The sequence below is a fragment of the Candoia aspera genome, chromosome 1 (assembly GCF_035149785.1).
Source record: "Candoia aspera isolate rCanAsp1 chromosome 1, rCanAsp1.hap2, whole genome shotgun sequence".
NCBI lineage: Eukaryota > Metazoa > Chordata > Lepidosauria > Squamata > Boidae > Candoia > Candoia aspera.
In genome coordinates, this window is record NC_086153.1 from 332,696,139 (window position 1) to 332,713,876 (window position 17,738).

Genomic DNA, 17,738 nt, shown 5'->3' on the forward strand with positions numbered 1-17,738 from the left:
AAAATGCACATCCCACTTAGATGCCACTGTGAGTGGATGTTTGGGTAGGTGGGCTGGTGAGGAAGCATGGGGATCCAGTTCCCTTCCTGCTTAGTAATTTTTTTTCAATTTTCTCCCAGTCCTGGTACCTAGGCTAGTTGCAGCTTCCATCTGCATCATCATCATCTTCCTTTCCCCCCCGGGCTTTGGGCTTCCTTTGAGGAGGAGAACAGTGCAGCCCTCCCACCCCTGGCCCAAACCTTGGGGGCAGCATGGAGAGAGAGAGAGAGAGAGAGAGAGCACAAATTAACGTCAACATCATGAAGAGACATCACAGAAGGACCGAAGGAAGGGAAGGGGAAAAGCTCAAACTTCTTTTTAAAAGATAAAAACAGAAAACAGACCCTGCTTTCCAGCCATCCCGACTGCGACTTTCCTGAAATGAGCAAATTCAAGCAGGCAGCTTTCCGAGGGGAGGCTTTTTGGCCAGAAGCACTACACGCCTTTCAGAGGGGTGGGATTTCCCCACCACCCTACCAGTCCGTGGCCAGCTGGAATCCTGTCTGTCCCGTACTCGAAAGGGATGTATATGCAAAAGTTTCTGATTATTTTTCCATCTCTTGTGAGTAGAAAAAAAAATTAATCTGGCCTGCTGCAGAACCCTCCCCTCTCTTTTTTTCTACGCTCAACACCCTCCCCGCTTCTCCTCCTCTGGGAATGGGGGCAGCGTGACCAAGAGACTGCACTACAAATCACCTAGACTGGTCAAGCGGCTGAAGTTGGGCCAATGTCAAGATGCAACGTGAGCTAATTCCCGCTCAAGAGAGAGGGAAAGATAAATGCTGGGCACCTTTTTAGTGTATCTATCTGTCCTCCCCACACAAAAATCTGTGCTTTGCTTTCAGATGGGGGCTTGCTGGTCCCCAGCACCTACTGAAACGGTGTTAGTAGGACTTCTTTTGGTGGAGAAGAAGGGGGTACGTGGCTTGTTTTCTGCACTCCTCTCCCAGAATGCTTTGTGCTTTAGTCTCAAAAGACATCCTTTTTTTGAATGGATTTGAGTGCCAATGGTGTGGGGTGGGGAAAGGGAAGGAGACGGGTTGGTTTGACAGAGTCTGATATTGTGGGAGAAGGGAACAGATTCAAGTCACCTAAATTTTAAGTTTGTTGACTTAGTGCAATCCTGAACCAGATGGTTTGGAATGGTGGTGGGTTTTGTTTTTCTTTGGGAGTGGGGAGACATTGAAACTTGGCTGTGAATGTTGAAACCACGCACGTGTTGTTGTATTGGGATAGAATGAAAGCTGGGGAATATGTGGCATTTCTTCAAGGGTGCAGTCAGGAAAGAATTTGCCATTACACTGTGTTTAAGCAGCACCCCAGCTCCCCTTGCTGTAATTCTGCCATGACCATAGGTCTGTCTTTAACCCTTGCCTTAAAGTTGGACCAAGGCTGAGAGATGGGCTCTTTCTGCTCAGCCTGTATGGACTTTTGTCAGCCTGTTCTCTTACGGGGAGGGAATTGCTCTTGTGGGTGGGGTGGGGACGTGGCATCCACAGCCTGCAGGTTCTCTTAAAAATGGCTTCCGCCCAGCTTTAACATCCTTTCTTCAAAAGGTGGGCAGCCAGTCAGATGAACACCAGCAGGGGCCTGTGCAACGTGTTGAATCTCTGATTCAGGGGATAGGAAGAAGTTGAGTGGGGACAGTGGGTCAGCAGGGCTTCGCTTTCTCTCCCCCTCCTCCCTCCTGAGCTTCCAACCTTGTGTACAAAGAGCTATGCATGCCCTTGTAGACCAGCTTCAAGATGATTTTGATGACTGCTAATATGGATTGCACATTTTTTTTTGTAGGAAATGCACTTTGAAGAGGAGGGAGAGGAAAAAGTAACTTGAGGGTGGAGGGATAAGGAAGGTAATCTCCTATAGTGTATGTGTAATTTGTGTGGAGAGGATCATCATGACTATCCACCCCACTGTGATGGGATGGTATAAAGTGGGGCCTTACACAGAAACCTTTCAGGACATGAGAAAAAAAATAGATTCAGTAGGAGCAGGGGATGGTTATGTCCTCTTCCATCATTGCCCCTTCATATAGAACTCTATCCTCTTCTTGCCCCTACCACACCCCACATGCAAGCCCCAAGGTGGAGCCTAGAAGCCATCTAGGACTGGTTCAAGTGCCTACGTTTTAATGCTCCAGTCCTTTTGCTGGGTTATGGAGAGCGCCATTCGTGATGGAGACCCCCATGGGGCAGGGGCAGGCTGAGCAATGGCACTCCCCCCACTTCACTTCAGTACTAACCCCAACCCTCCTTCCTAGCAGACACCAAAGCTTTAAAGGCCACGGATTAGACTCCCTTTAACCCAGCCAAGATTGGGGTGCCAGAGTTTGGCTCTAAATCCTCTATGAAGGCCATGTGGACAGCTGATGAACTGGGCAGTCCATGCTGGCTTCTGGACAACCTTCCTCTGAGGGCTGGTGCCATCATCCATGATTCGAAAAGCATTCAGAATGTTTCCTTCTCCTTGTGCCAAACTGTCAAGATTTCAGAGGAATCTTCCTGAAGCAGAGGAATCTATCCCAGATTACATCCTGGAGTGGATTTGAATCAGAAAGCAGACATCTGTCAAGACTGAATGAGACCAATGAGTTGCAAGGAATCGTTCATTGGAAGGCCCAAGAAAACATCAATATCTTCAAATGAAATGCTTCAGCCACAGGCAGTTGGATTGGCAGAACTAACTTGGCCATAGGTTGGCCTAACACAATGGCCAACATTTACTCCTTAGAAAGCTGTGGGTACTTAGTGTATGTCACTAATGGAGTGGCTATCCAGCAGACTAAAATTGGTTTAATGGTAGTTCTCTTTCCCAGGGAACTCATGGGAATTGTAGTCCTACGAGGGAGCTGGGGAACTTTTAATGGAATTCTCCTCACCCTCGTGCTACACATCCTAGGATTTGAGAGAGCATTCACATCTCTTCATAGGGTAATATGTAGTTACCTTTGTACTGTATTCTAGGAGATACGAAGAAGACATTTCAATCCTCTCCAGGATGGAAAGATGACAACATTTAGGCAACCAACACTAATCATCAGTTCTTTGCACCTTGATACCTTTCTCTGGACTTCCAAGAGGAATGCATATCCTATTCCATGTATATGAACAACTTCCAATATACAAGCATAAGTTTCTTTCCTAACTTTCAAAATGAACGTGTCGCTGTGTACAAAGGAGATCCACTTCTAGGACTGAGTGGTTTTTATTTTTTTAATGTTTCTGGGGGAGTAAGTTTTTCTCATGTGTCCAAACAGGCCCAAGGTGTTCCAGATCTTTCCAACAATATCCAAAGGAACACAAGAAAGAGGGCTTTAAAAAAGAGAGAAGAAACTATTCCAGTAACATCCCCTTTGCTCCTTCGCTGCAGTGTTTGCCCCGGATGTTGGCTGAGACCAACGATTCCTATGGCTCTACAGTCCTCTCTCAGGTGGATCTTCCATTCCAGAATCTTCCATCTTCAGTACAACTTCGTAGTCGAAAAGCTCCAGCCTCTGCTCTCCTGTCCCCCTCGCGCGTCTTAACAATTTGGCCTCTGGCGCCACAGCCTACCTGGTACCACCTGGGGCTTGCGTTTGCATATGCAAAATTTCCTTCCGACCTGCTCCCTTGGATTAATGGCAGCGAAAGACTTTCCTAGATACCCCCACCTTGAATTTGGCATCATGGGGAGGGGGAGTTTCCAGCGGCACTTGTTTACATCTCTGCACCTTTACAATAAGAAAAAATGATGCCATATTCAACCCATGGGTGGGAACTGGGCAGAAGAAATGAATATCCATCAGAGCCCCTCTGCCCCAGAAAACCCACCTCAGATGTCTCCAAGCTAGGACTGTATCATGGAGACAATGAGGGACTTCGTATGGGAGGTTGATCAGATTTTTTTTTTTAAGTGAAACTAAAAGAAAAAAAATCTGCAATTGATGAAGAGGCAATGTTTTAAGGAAAAAAAAAAGATTAACCCTTACAATATAGAATGCATGGTGCTTTTAAACAGGAATTCATGTGACCTAGCTCAACCAATCAGCTGGCTGAGAATGTGCATGGCAATTATACATAAAGGCTCTTTTCCCCCACCCCCACCCCACCCCCTCCCTTCCCCTTCTTTTTCCCTTTAGTCCACATCTATGATGTGGACTACAAAAGTAAAAAAAAAGAAAAGAAAAATCTACATTTTTCCTAATTTGCACGAGAAAAAAGAAAATACGTTTTATACCACATAATGTGCCTTGCCTTCTAAAAAAAAACGTATTAACTCTAATGAGATCAATGCACAGGTGTTGCTGCATGCTATTTGATGCGTGTATGGGGGAAAAATGGGGAAAAAGAAAGAAAAAATGGGTTGGGGAGGCATAGGGGTGGGGAATATATTGCCATTTTTTAAAAAAAAAACATGGATGGGAGCATGGGAGGGATAGGGGAACTGAAGTGGGATTTTTCAGTTAATTTTAATTACAAACTCAGATCTTTATTAAAAATGTCTGTGCAAGCCATCCCTAATTCAGGCTTCCTCAGGTATGTTGTGAATGCAGTCCCCTCAAGAGTCTTTCCTTGGTTGAGAACTCTGGGAATCGCAGTCCCAACTCATCTGAATGGCCCCAGGTTGAAGGAAGCTGATCTACACTAGGACGGGCCAGGAAAAGGTTGAAACAGCACTTGGAAAGCTGAGGATCTCCACAAGATCAGTCTTATGGCTCCACCTCTCTCTCTTCCAGAACTTCTCTTCAGAAGTTCTGGGCTTGGGAGTCTTACGATCAGCTCAAGATGGCTGCAAGTTATGTGTAAAGGACATGGGGTATATTTATTTGATTTTCACCCTGGAGAAGACAGATTGGGTAGGTTGGTTGGTTTTCCCCAAGAACCTGCCATACCTCCTGGAGTGGAAGAAATGGGATGGTGCAAAAGGAAATGTGTCAGAAGCAGAAGCTTTCTCAAACTGTTTGCTCGTTTGTTTGTTTATGATCTTTTGTTGTTAGTTGCAAATCCATGTTAAGGTCTTATATTGCTCACTGGACCATACAAAACTAGGTCTTCTAGACCTCCAGACACTGGCCATTAAATAACCCATATGATGATAGCCATACCATAATATTTCTACTCAACCTGAAACAACCTGTTTGGTTTTAAAGGCAATTGTATGTTTTGGATATGAGTATATCCAGTTGGTTGTAGTATTTCTGTTCTCCCAGAAGTTTTGGGAAAGGAATTTGGAGAACTCCAAGGGCAGCTTCTTCAAAACAGGAATCCAAGAACTGCTTTGCTATATGAGACTTGTTTTATTCAGAATTCTCTTTATAAAGGAGCAAACCAGATGTCTGGAGGACTCCTGCAAGAAAGACCTCCTATTTTGTGGCCCTCCCCTGCTCTCTGTATCTGGATGCAGGGCCCCATCTGAGCCCAGAAGATCTATAAACTTCCCAATATTTTTTTGGTCTTAGACAAGAGAAGCAACTGGTTTTAAGCCAGGGCACAGAACCATTTCTCAGCTTAAAAGCCCCACTTGGTTTTTGAATGATAGATATGCTAGAGCAGTGTTTCTCAACCTTGGGAACTTTAAGATGTGTGGGCTTAAACTCCCAGGATTCCCAAGCATGCTGGCTGGGGAATCTGGGAGTTGAAGTCCACACATCTTAAAGTTGCCAAGGTTGAGAAACGCTGCTCGAAGCTGAATTCCTAAAAAAGTGAATGGCGCCAGAATAAAGACCAAATTAGATTTAATTCAGAAATAATTAAATGCAGTATAATCTGAATGTTCCCTGTGGGTTTTAACAATTTTCCTTCCTGAGTATTTTATTTTTTCCTGTCATATAAAAATTACAACTTGACCACAAATTTTGGGACAGCTTTTGGAGTATGGCAATGCTGAATGCAGCGGTGGGGCTATGTGGATCCATCCCTGTTTTAAGCCTACTGCAGAATAGATATTCTCCAAGAAATAAAGTTTAGAATTTTAACCCTGCATCAGCCAAGTATTTTCCAATCTGAGCTAGGAGGCAAATGTGGTTTCCTCCTAAAAATAAGCCATCATTTCCTTTCTTTCTTAGCAAGGCAGTGAAGTGATAATCTGAACTACGAAACCTCCCATTATGGGTTTTGTCACTTGTCTTCCAGTTATAAATACAATCAAAAATGAAGTTTCAAATATGCAATGCCCTTCTGTGTATAGTGGCTAAATGTGTGTTTAGCCTCCATTGTAGTAACACAATTATCTCAGCAGTTTAATGTCCATTAGAGATGGATGTCTCAGTTTAGGCAGATTTTAACTCTGGGGAGAGGGGGCTTGGCTGAGGATTTCTAGCACATTTTCTTTTGCTTTGTAACTTTCCCAAGTTTCGAGTGATAGCACACTGTTGTTGAGCTTCAATCTTGGCTTATTGAAGTTATTGGAAAGGAATTGAATTCAACCCTCCGCTTTTCTCTTTCTGGAACTGATTGGTGATATTTGGAATAGATCGGGAGAGTGGTGAAATATGTGTATGTACATAGGTGGCTCAGGCATGTGTTCAAATGTGGGTAGCTTCTATGTATGACTTGGATATTCCAGACCTGGGGAAGAGGTGGGTTAAAGGCAGATGCTTCAGATTTTTGAGCAAATCAGTTAACTTGTTTCACAGAGGGACCTTCAAGATTCCTACTGATTGAAAAAGTAGAAAGACTTCTATATCTGGAAGAAGGTCTGACCAGCCCAACCCTAACCCTCCCCAATCAGCTCCCATTGGAAGTGGGTAATTTAGCATCATCTGTGATTGTGACCTCTCACGTCCACAACTGAGGGTGTGGGAGTGAAGCTACCTCTTCCACGTCTCTGCCAGCATACTTCGTCCAACCACTCAGTGCACTAGCCAAACAGAACTAGATACCGTTCAAGTAGATTCCCTAAAAGAGGAGTATATGGAGAAAGAGAGAGAATGGCAGGCTCCTTTAAAGATAGGCCATTTTGCTTTTACAATAAAAGTAGGATTAATTGCATCTGTAATTACAATTTATTTTACTGATTAGTGTTATCAAAAGTTTGAGAAATTGATTTATGCTCTAACCGTAAGGCCTAGATCCTCCAGATCAGTGTTTCTTAACTTTGGCAGCTTGAAGATGTATGGGCTTCAACTCCTAGAATTCTCCAGCCAGCATGGGGAATTCACCACCGTGGCTGGCTGGTAGTTTCTGGGAGTTGAAGTCCACACATCTTAAAGTTGCTAAGGTTGAGAAACACTGCTCCAGATACCTTCTTTTTTATGTCTTTACTCTGGGGAGCAGGGCGGGTTGCTATAAGCAAGGAAGATTTGCCTGTTCACATGCCCACATTCATATCTATTATTCCTTCCCATCTTCAAAACTGTATTTTATGGCACTAAAAACCTCTCACATTGTATGGGGACAGTCCCTAGGCTTAAAAAGTCCCCCAGACATTTTAAGCCAGAAGGTAGTGGGGTGAGTTTTGCTGTTCCCTATAATTTGGCTTTGATTTATTTGAACTAATAGATAGTATGATAGTATAGATGAACAATTTTATAAAAAGAAAAAATGATACAAAAAATAATTTTTATGGCAGTGGCTTATGGGCAAGTCCTAAGCAGAGAAGACTTTCCCAACATCCCAAGACATTTCTACTAACCTGCCTCATCCCCCCATCTTCTCTCTTTTTCAGGAAGCTGCTAGTCTAAGTAAAGTTTCCTTCCATGTCATTTTTTTTAATGTCTTGCCCAAGGTGGAACTTTGGGATTGCTACTCTGCTCTACTGACACTGAATTTGCTTGCAAATCCTTACACACCTTCATCCCAATTATTCTATTTACTTATTCTTTAATTACGATATTTTTCCTTTCTGTGTTTCTCCTTGATGTTAGGGGTGCACAAGGGGGAAGAAAAATACTAATTTAGTTACTTCATTTGTTCCATTATTTTTTTTAAAAAATTATTCACACATTTGCTTTTCCTTTGATTTTCATAACTGGTTTTGTGGTTTTTATTATTCCCATTTGGTTTTCTTTCCAGTCATTTTCTATTGGAGACTTAGCTTATTCTTCTGATGCCTCTAAGATTTTCCATCCAAATAGCATTATATTCCCATGCATTTTATTATTACTTTTTTCAAATCTGCAGTTTTAAAATAGATAATGACAAAAGGTCTCCTACTTATAAATATTTTTATTAGCTTGTTGCTTATCACCTGTTTGTAACTTCTGTGTTTTCTATAAGAATGAAGCCTGGTCTACTTTCTCAAAATATTAGAAACTGCCAGATTATATATAGATTGGATAGAGAGTCTCAATTGTATAGGCCAGTGTTTCTCAACCTTGGCAACTTCAAGATGTGTGGACTTCAACTCCCAGAATTCTCCAGCCAGGATGCTGGCTGGGGGATTCTGGGAGCTGAAGTCCACATATCTTTAAAGTGTCAAGGTTGAGAAACACTGATGTAAGCAAACAAACAGTGCTCTTTCTATCTTTCCTTCCATGACTTGTACAGGTGATTCCAGAGAATTCCAGGTGAAAATCTCAGTCATGAATGATTTGGCTTATTTCATATTTCAGTTGTTTTAAAAAAACATATATACATCCATAGCCAGCCCCCTCTTCCTTACCATATTTAACAAAGACTTAACCTGATGTTCCCCAGAGGTTTTGAGTGTGAGTTCCCATCAGCCCTTGCTAGCAGTTCATTGCAAAGGATTGTGGAATCTGTAGTCCAAAATAAAGAGAAGGTACCAGTTTGCTTAGCTCCATATTACAGGAAATGTTCCCATCTTAATTCCGTAAAAAAAATCTTGCAGCTATCTGGGCCCCTGCATGTGGAAACATTTTGCCCATGCATGTGAAAATAGTTTCACCACTGATTATTACCGTGTCACTTGGGGCTTAGGACTTAACCAGCAACATCTGGAAGGACAGAAGTTCCTTGCCCCTAACGGAGAGTCTAAATTTCAACAGGCTGATGGTGTTGCACTGATGGCTTGGAACAGCCTGAAGACCAGGTTCCTTATATTGTTACTAGGACCAGTCTGTTGTGAAGTTTCATACTGTATAGCAGTGTTTCTCAACCTTGGCAACTCTGAGATGTGTGGACTTCAACTCCCAGAATTCTCCAGCCAGCATGCTGAGGAAGTGTTGCTGCAGTGTTGAGAAACACTGGTCCATACACAGCTGACTCAGCCTGAGGGCAGCTTTAGATGTTTCTCTCTGGAAGTGGTATCTCCCCTCTTATGTTGCTTCCAGACACTGTGGGGGCAGTTTAGGTGCATTGATGCACATGGGTGAAGCAGCCTGAAATGACATGTTCAGTGTTGGTAAACTTGTGGCTCCAATTAATTCTGCTGTTTTCCTAGGGGACTGCCCTCTTACATCTAGCCCCTGACCTGTTCTTCACCCCTTTTGGCTCTGAGGGAGAAATGCAAGTCCTTTTATTTACACTTCCAGTTAGATGCATTAAACCAGAGACAGCCCTGGCAGAAAATTTCCTTCCTAGTGGCTGCTGTTTCCAGGAGCTCTACCTTCTCCCCTCCCCTCCTCTCCTCTCCTCTTGGAATTTCTTGGAATAGTTTACAGCTCCCCCACCAGTTCCCATAGCTAACCCTCTTTTTCCAACTTTTCAACAGCACAGTGTTGTAAAAGTGCTGTGCAAATCCAGATGATCACTAGATGGCACCCAAGAGATACAAAAAGTATAACCCTTTGCTGCCACCACCTGGTCTATAGGTCAAACAGTTGACCACTCAACCCATAATTTCAGTGAATCATCATCATCATCATCATCATCATCATCATCATCATCATCATCATCATCATGACAGTTGTATTTAACTCTTTGTTAGGCCAAACATGCCTGTTTTACTGATGTCGGCCCTCCCAGGTAAACCAGGCAGGAAACATGATGAGCTAAGCTAATTCTACGTTACTGTACTGCTACATTAACAGAATCTTGCAGGTCTGAAAGTACAAATCTCTCACTCTCCCTATTTACTGCCTGAGTAATTAGGGTGGGTCCTTCCTAAGTTTCTTTCTCTGGCTATTACTCTGCTGTGGGCTCCTTTCTCTTTTATCTGATTGTTCCCTAGGCAGCATTTCTTCCCCCAGTCTTCCATGGTCACCCTCACATTCCATCACAACTGGTTACAAGATTCTCAAATCTTGCAAAATTAGGGGAGGGGGAGGGAAATATTCTGCCCTTGACTCTCCAGAGTCCCAAAATACATCTAAATTAAATTATGCCTCCCCAGCTTCAAAAATGTTGCCCATCCTGATTGATTGGAATAGAAACCCCCTTCCCCAAACTCTTCAACTATTAAAAATAGCACTTAATTTGAGTCTGCTGATTATGAACCATCAACCGATCAAGAGGAAACTCAAAAATGAAAGCACTATTGATACCCTCCCCACAGTTCCTAAACAAGTCCCTGCCTGTAGGCAAATAGTAAATATTAAGTTATTTTCCAAGCAATGGAAGACAGTGGTCTTCTTTCATGGAATTAGAATGGTGGTAGCCTGCAATTTGCCTGTGATGGAGAAAGCAGTATATTCTGGAGAAAAAGAGGAGGGGAAGGAAATGGGATCCATGAAGTTTTGGGGCTCCCTTTTGAATAGGAAATCTTTGTGGATCTGCAGTTGCACTTTTGAATGAGTTTTCCCCGGCTTGCTTTCATTGTTAGCTTTTTTGGACCAGCTCTTTGCAAAGCTAGTGCAATCAGGTTACAGGTAGTCCTCACTTAACAACCATTTGGTTAGTGGTGGTTCAGACTTATGACAGTGCTGAAAAAACTGACTTGTGGCCAGTCCTTGCACTTACGACCATCACAGCATCCCTGCACTCACGTGATCGCAATTCGGGTGCTTGGCAACCGGTTTGTATTTAATGAGCATCACAGCATCCTGCAGTCATGTGATCACCATTTTCGACCTTCCCAACCAGCTTCTGGCAAGCAGATTCAATGGGGAACCACATGATTTGTTTAACGACCACATGGTTTGCTTAATGACCATTGATTCTCTTAACGACCGCCACAAAAACAGTTGTAAAATCAGGTCGGATTTGCTTCATGACTGCTTTGCTTAGCAACCAAAATTCTAGTCCCAGTTGTGGTCATTAAGTGAGGACTACCTGTATGCAGATCTCCCTATCTGACATTTGTCTCCTTTGAACAGATGTAAAAGAGCATACCCCTCATCTGTCTCACAAGCCCCCAACCCTTTTACATCTGGATGGATGAATTGGAGTCTCATGCAAATTCCATTCTTCAGGGCTTGTCCTCTGAGTTTTCCCAGCTCTGGGTAACCTAACCATAAATCAGGAGTGCATTTGGGCCAATTGGTGTAAACTTTAATTTGTACCTATGCCAGACCAATGCACCTGGTTCTGTATTTAAAGGGAGAGGGGAGAATGCTATCCTGGACCAGGGGTTTACGAACTTTTTCAGGCAGTGGAACTTGTGAATGTAAAAAAAAAAAAAATTCCTGGAATCCCTGTTCAAGAGGCAAAGCTCTTTTACCCTTAGTCTCTCACAAAACTCCCTCAGTTCATCATGGAACCTGAAGATCCCATGGAACCCAGTCTGAAACGCCCTGTCCTAGACTCAGGCATTGGTAAAAGCATGTTCTGAGCATGGATGTACATTGGGGTGAGTCCAATTTAGTTTTTTCCTTAGTTCTAAAATAATTCTTGGGATTTTAGCTTGGCAAAAGTGCTGTAAGGAATTCTTAGTCTCACTCAGTCTTTTTCAAACTTGCAACTTTAAGCCAGTGGACTTCAACTCCCAGAATTCCCTGGCCAGCCATGCTGGCCAGGGAATTCTGGGAGTTGAAGTCTACCCAGCTTAAAGTTGCCAAGTTTGAAAAACACTGGTCTAGTTCTTTCCACAGGATCTTACAGATTTTTGGTGGTGGTGGGGATTATTATTAGTTTATTTCTGTGACATAGAAGATATACCCTACATCAGCCTTCCCCACCCTGATGCCTTTCAGATGTACTGGAACTCCCTGAGGAAGGATGCCCAATGTGATGCAATATCTACCCTGGTTCTGTAAGCTTCCACTCTCTTGCATCGTTAACAGCCCTCGGATAAGATGCAGCATCTGACATTGCTGTTTCTACATCCCCATGGACTTTTAAAAAAAGATTTCTAAATATACAAAGCATTGAAGTTGAGCGGTTTACCGTTGCTTCCTTTTCTGGAGTGCCTCCGCTATCCAATATATAGGATCTTAGGAAGTTGCTTTTCATAAAATGCAACCGCTGATCCATCTAACTCAGGTTCACTTGCACTAATGGGCAACCATTCTCCAGACTGTTGGACAGGGCCCCTCCCAGACCAGTTTGTAGATGTCAGCAGCTGAACTTGCAGCATTCTGCATTAAAAGCAGCTGATCTGCTTCTGAGCTATAACCATTTTGATAAATCCTATTCTGCATTATTATGACACCACACAGAGACACACCATAGAAATGTATTTGCACAAGTATGGCATCAAGACTCAGTACTCAAGGACAGATACACATTGGCTGGACTAGCGTAAATTTACAGCTATTAGCAGGGCAGATTTCTGTCCAGCATGTTTCTTTCAGATCCAGAGAAAACACTGATGGAGCATTTATATGGTTGGATTTACTTTTCTGGCTTTTTTCTTACTTTTAATTGCAGACTCCTTTCCCCTGAACTCACAGTCATGTAAAGGTTTTGCAGAGGCTGTTTCTTCTTTGCAGTACTTGAACTGATCATGGGACTGCATAAAACAGCTGCAGAATATCTCTGCAACTTCACCACAAGGGGCTGATTTTAGTAGAGTTGGGATTCACATGTAAATTTACATTGGTAACACAGAATACAAGGCATCACAGAATCATCATAGGGTTGGAAGGGACCTCGGAGGTCTTCTAGTCCAACCCCACCTTGGAGGTCTTCTAGTCCAACCCAAGGAGCAATGGGCAAGTGAAGTAAAGGAACTGGAATCTCTTTCAAGTTGCACGTGCTCCAGATTTGAAATTATCGTTAGACATGTTCCTAATTTCTTTCTGGAAGGAAAGCATACAGAATTACTTTCCTTGAGAAAATCAAATCAAATCAAAGTAGTTAGTGGGTTCATTAGTGGATTAGTTCATTCCTAAATGGATGCAAATTCAGCATCCTTCTTGGTTACCTGGAGGTGTTTTCTGAATCATTCCCAGCAATCAACAGTTTGGAAGAATATCTTAGGCAATCAAAGAAGTTAAAGATATTGCAGAGCGGGCAGTTGTTTGCTTCCTACCAGATTATAGGGTGGGCAATACAAAGTCATCCCAGTTTCCATGCCCTATTTTGATTTCACAGAATACTCATTAGAGAATGCAGGTGTCAGCAACTTGTAGCCCGTGAGATAATTTAATGCTGCTTTTGGGCTAACTTCTAAATTCCCCAGCATCAGTTCAGAACTCCGATGAGGTATTCTGCCCCATTCTTGAAGCTATTTGGGAGAGAAAGAAAAGGGGATTTTGGAAAGAGAGGAAGGAAGGAAGGGAGGGGAGAGAATCAGACTTTGTATGGATTAGGTTTGGGTTAGTCTTGTCCAGGAAGGCAGAAATGATCATCTTCCTGTTTTCATTCCTGTCTCATTTCTTTTCTTGCTATCAGCTGCCATTGTCATGCACTACAGAGATCCCAGAGGTTGAAAAAAATGACACTTTCAATTATTAGTATTGTTGTTGTTATTGCTTTTTGAAAGGCCTTGTGTTATAAATAGGAAAAAAAATTAGTATATATAATATATTTACTTATGCGGTGCTATTGGGGGATTTTTACAAACTTGGGCAACTCGGTTATTCCAACTTGCTGGAAGAGTAATACATCTCTACCCCCACCGCCACCCTGCACCCCTCCTTCTGGAAAACAAAATACAATTTCTGAAAAATGAGGGGTCTTCTTGGAATGGTTAAAAGGGGAAAGCTTGGAAGGGTCATTGGGCAGGCGGGGGGTATAGGATCTAAATAGACAATCCTTCCTTATAAACCAGGATAACCTTGCAATGTGGGGTGGGGGGGAGAGAAGTGATATATATTTTAAAAAATACTTTTGCAATATAATTTAATTACATTGCTGCTTTTTTCTGGAAAGAAAGTTTCTTTTAACTTGCACATAGCTGGTCATTGATTTTAGATTTTGTGGTGTGTCTTTTTTTTTTTTTTTCCAAAAGATGGGGTGGGTAGCACAGAGTGAAATGTCATTATCTAAAGCAGTGTTTCTCAAACTTGGCCACTTTAAGATGTGTGGACTTCAACTCCCAGAATTCCCCATGCTGGCTGGGGAATTCTGGGAGTTGAAGTCCACACATCTTAAAGTGGCCAAGTTTGAGAAACACTGAAAGGGAGCATTGGATTGGAGAGTCAAAAGTCTGGTTTCCATCACAGGGGGGAGGAAGGTGCCTGAGGAGGCACTGAATATCTGCAGGCGTGCCCTGGCAAGAGTGCCAAGAGGATGTGGCCCTTTGCGTGAAGGTAAGATGCCAAGAATGTTGAATGAGACGAAACGGGGGTCAGGAAACAATCTGGCGTTCCTGCCCTTTAAATTTGTTCTTTTGGAAGAAGCCTAGGGTAAATCCCCAAATGAACCCTGACAGCTACTTCTGTTTAAAGGAAAGGTGGCTGCAGTTGACTCTGTATAAAATCTTTGCTACTGTCTACAAAAGTAGCAAATAGGTTTGAATCTGGATGAAATCTCGTGGTTTTCCTGAAGTATATCTAAAAACAGCAATGTTGCAAAAGTACCAACAATCTGAGAACGGGTGTGTGTGTGCATTTGTGAAAGGAGAGAGAGCTAACAAACTGGGTTCAAACCCATGTAGGCTTGCCCTGTTGATCCAGAGTTCGTGTCCTGACCTTCAAGCAGAGAAGCTCTGCCACCAACAGTTGAATGATTTAATATTTGGCTTGTTGGTGCCTCTGTCTGTTTTCTCTCATATTATTTGTAGATTTCAAGTGGATGCTTACAGTTGTTCAGATCCCCTCTTAACCAGACAGGCAGTGGGAGTTTGGGAGGTGTGCGTGTGCTTCAGGGGGTGCGTGTTCTCCTTGAAAAGAAGGCTTTCTGGTAATCAAAACTGTCATTAATTTCCCAGCATTTCTACACCAAACACTTTGAATTTTGGATGTTTTCAGGTCTGTGTTGTTAACAGTCCATAACATAAAGTGAGTAATAGCTGAATACACACCCGCAAACACGCACAAGGAAGAGAAGCCAGCAGGAGTATGAAATACCAAAAATATGACTTAAGCTGTGCCTATACTGCTGGTTCCCGTTTCCTTGACTGCTTTGGTTTTGCTCAAGTAATTTTTCCCTCCGGGTTATTGTCTGTAGTCTATTTGAAGTTTTGATTGGATTTGGAGGGGGTGGGGGAATTCGATGTCTAAGAAACTCCATTCCATCAGGATTGGCTGGGGGTGGGGAGGAGAAGAGATTAAAAAGATGGAGTTGAATTGCAGTCAGAAACTGAGTGGCCAGAGATGCATTTTGTGCTCTGCTCACTTTGTGTTTTTCATCTTACTATTGTTCAGTTAAGGGGAATTTGCAGTGCAATCCCACATACAGTGAAGGGAGGACTGAATCTCCTTATGTCCATATGCAAAGAAATAAGTTGCATCAGGACACAATTCAAGGTTGTAGTTCTGTGTGCTCAGAGATAAACATATTGTACACTCCTTAATCCCAGGAGTGTGCACACAGAAAGCAGGTATTCTCAGAAGTGGGAGTGGTCAACCTTTCCAGGAAAACATCTCAAGATGTTTTCTTCACTTTTTTTTTTCCAGTCACCAAAAAACTCCTAGGTAATTAAAACCTCCACTTCGGGTCAGAAAGTCAAGTCTCCAGCTCAGTTTCTCTCTTTGTATTGGGAATTTGAAATTAATGAATAACTAGAATGTCAGGGGAATGTCTGGTCAAATGACCAGAATAGGCAGGGCTTCCTCATCTTACTTGCCAAGCATTAGCCTGGAAGTAAGGCTTGGCTGGGCCTTGTGGTTAATAACTTGGTTGATATCATACTTACAGAAGGATGAGGGGCCTTAGACTGCACTGCCCAGCTGAGACCACATTCTGTACAATCCCCCCATCCACATCACCTTTAGCAGCCACCGTTCAACGTAGGACATGCATCTTCTATCCTTTGGAGTTGTTTTCTGTTGTTATTACATGGTCTTGAGGAGCACAACACCAAGAAGGGAGAAATCAGCAGAAATGGTTTCCTAAAATTCAATGCCAAGATTGGAGTGGCCATTTTCTAATGTCCTTTCTTTCCTCCCCCCCCCCCCCGCCCCCCCGCCACCTCCTTCCCCTGCTCGCCATCTCTCTCTTTTGGCATTTCTGTTGGAGAACATTTCTTCCCTGACCTTCTCAGACCCATGCACATACTTTTGTCCATTTATATTTTACAGTGGTTAACAATAATATTTTATTCTCTGTCTTGCTTCTTGCTTGCTACATCACATTAACACACAGAGAGACACACTGAAGCACCAGGGAAAATGAGCGAGCCCCGTCCTCGGGTGAAGATCTTCATGGGTGGTTGAAGAAAGAGAATCAGCCTTGAAGGACACTTTACACTACAGCCTTAAACTACTTTAATTCTTAGCCCTCAGTTCTGAAAAGAGGGAATTTTAACAAAGTTCCTCGCATCCCCAATAAAGGAGTTACAGGGGAGGGGAATCCATGACAGAATTTTAGACAGGGCAAAATGCAGTTCAAACGTCATTTTCCCAATGCAGTTTTCAGTTGGAGCCCTCCAAAATGGAGCCACGTCTTTCCTCAAGGCCATTATCACCCTCTTCACCTCCCTACTCGCTCACTTCCCTGGTGTTCTCACAATATTTGATTCTAGCATTTATACGCATACTATTAGCCAACGCGCCTACTTTTATGTACCATTACCTGAAAGCCAACTCTGGTTTTCTTTTCTTTTTAATTTTTTTCCCCTATGCAAAAGGAAAAAAAAAATCCTAAAGGACAATTTAAAACTTTAAAAAAAAAAGGAAAAAAGAGGAAAAAAAGAAAAAGAGGAAAAAAAGGAAAAAATGTATAAAAATTAAATAAGCTATGCTTTCAACAGTTGTGCTGTGTCTTGTGTCTCATTTGAAAGCCTAAAAATTGGAAAATTGCTACACTTTTGTTTAAGTCATCTCAAAACGCAGCAGGTGTTGCTGGGAAAGGTGTAGGAAAAGTCAACCTAAAGGGTTTGGGGCTGGTGGAGCTACCATGCTGGGGCCTTTTTAGGATCAAGAGTGAAAAGACGACAGAGTGATGCTGGGTATAATTCACGTTGTGCCAAACACTGCCTAGTGATTTCTCAGCATTTTTCTTCTCCTAGAACAGACTTCAGTTTGTTCTTGGAGTATTTGAGAATTCCTTTCCGATTTCTCAGAAGTGTTTTTGAGCATATTTTGTTCTTGCTAGTGGCAGAGGGTGATATGGCAAACACAGTTTTCTGTTGCACTTCTTTTCAACCCGGTGAAGCCTTGCTCCCCAGTCAGAATAAACTCTGTAGCTGGCATTTCCTCCTGAGGCAGATTGCGTTGAGTCCTGAGTAGCCATGAGATGGCTGAAGAGGTGATTGGATGATGAAAAACGAGTGACTCACTCACACCTCTGGCTATCTCAGGAGGAGAAGACAGCACTGCTCCACCCATGAGACTTTCTAATTTTTTAAAAGAAATTTTGAAAGCAAATTGTTTTGAGACCTATTAAACGATAATG

General features: G+C 42.7%; 1 protein-coding gene across 3 annotated transcripts in view; it reads left to right on the forward strand.

Moving 5' to 3' along the window:
* Nucleotides 1–17,096, forward strand: part of NFIC (nuclear factor I C) — a 147,608-nt gene extending 130,512 nt beyond the window's left edge. For all 3 annotated transcript variants that reach the window (XM_063290753.1, XM_063290752.1, XM_063290755.1), the window contains one exon: nt 120–17,096. In XM_063290753.1, the coding sequence (XP_063146823.1) occupies nt 120–137 (18 nt within the window). In that variant the 3' untranslated portion in view covers nt 138–17,096. The remainder of the gene's footprint in view (nt 1–119) is intronic.
* The last annotated feature ends 642 nt before the right edge of the window (nt 17,097–17,738 follow it).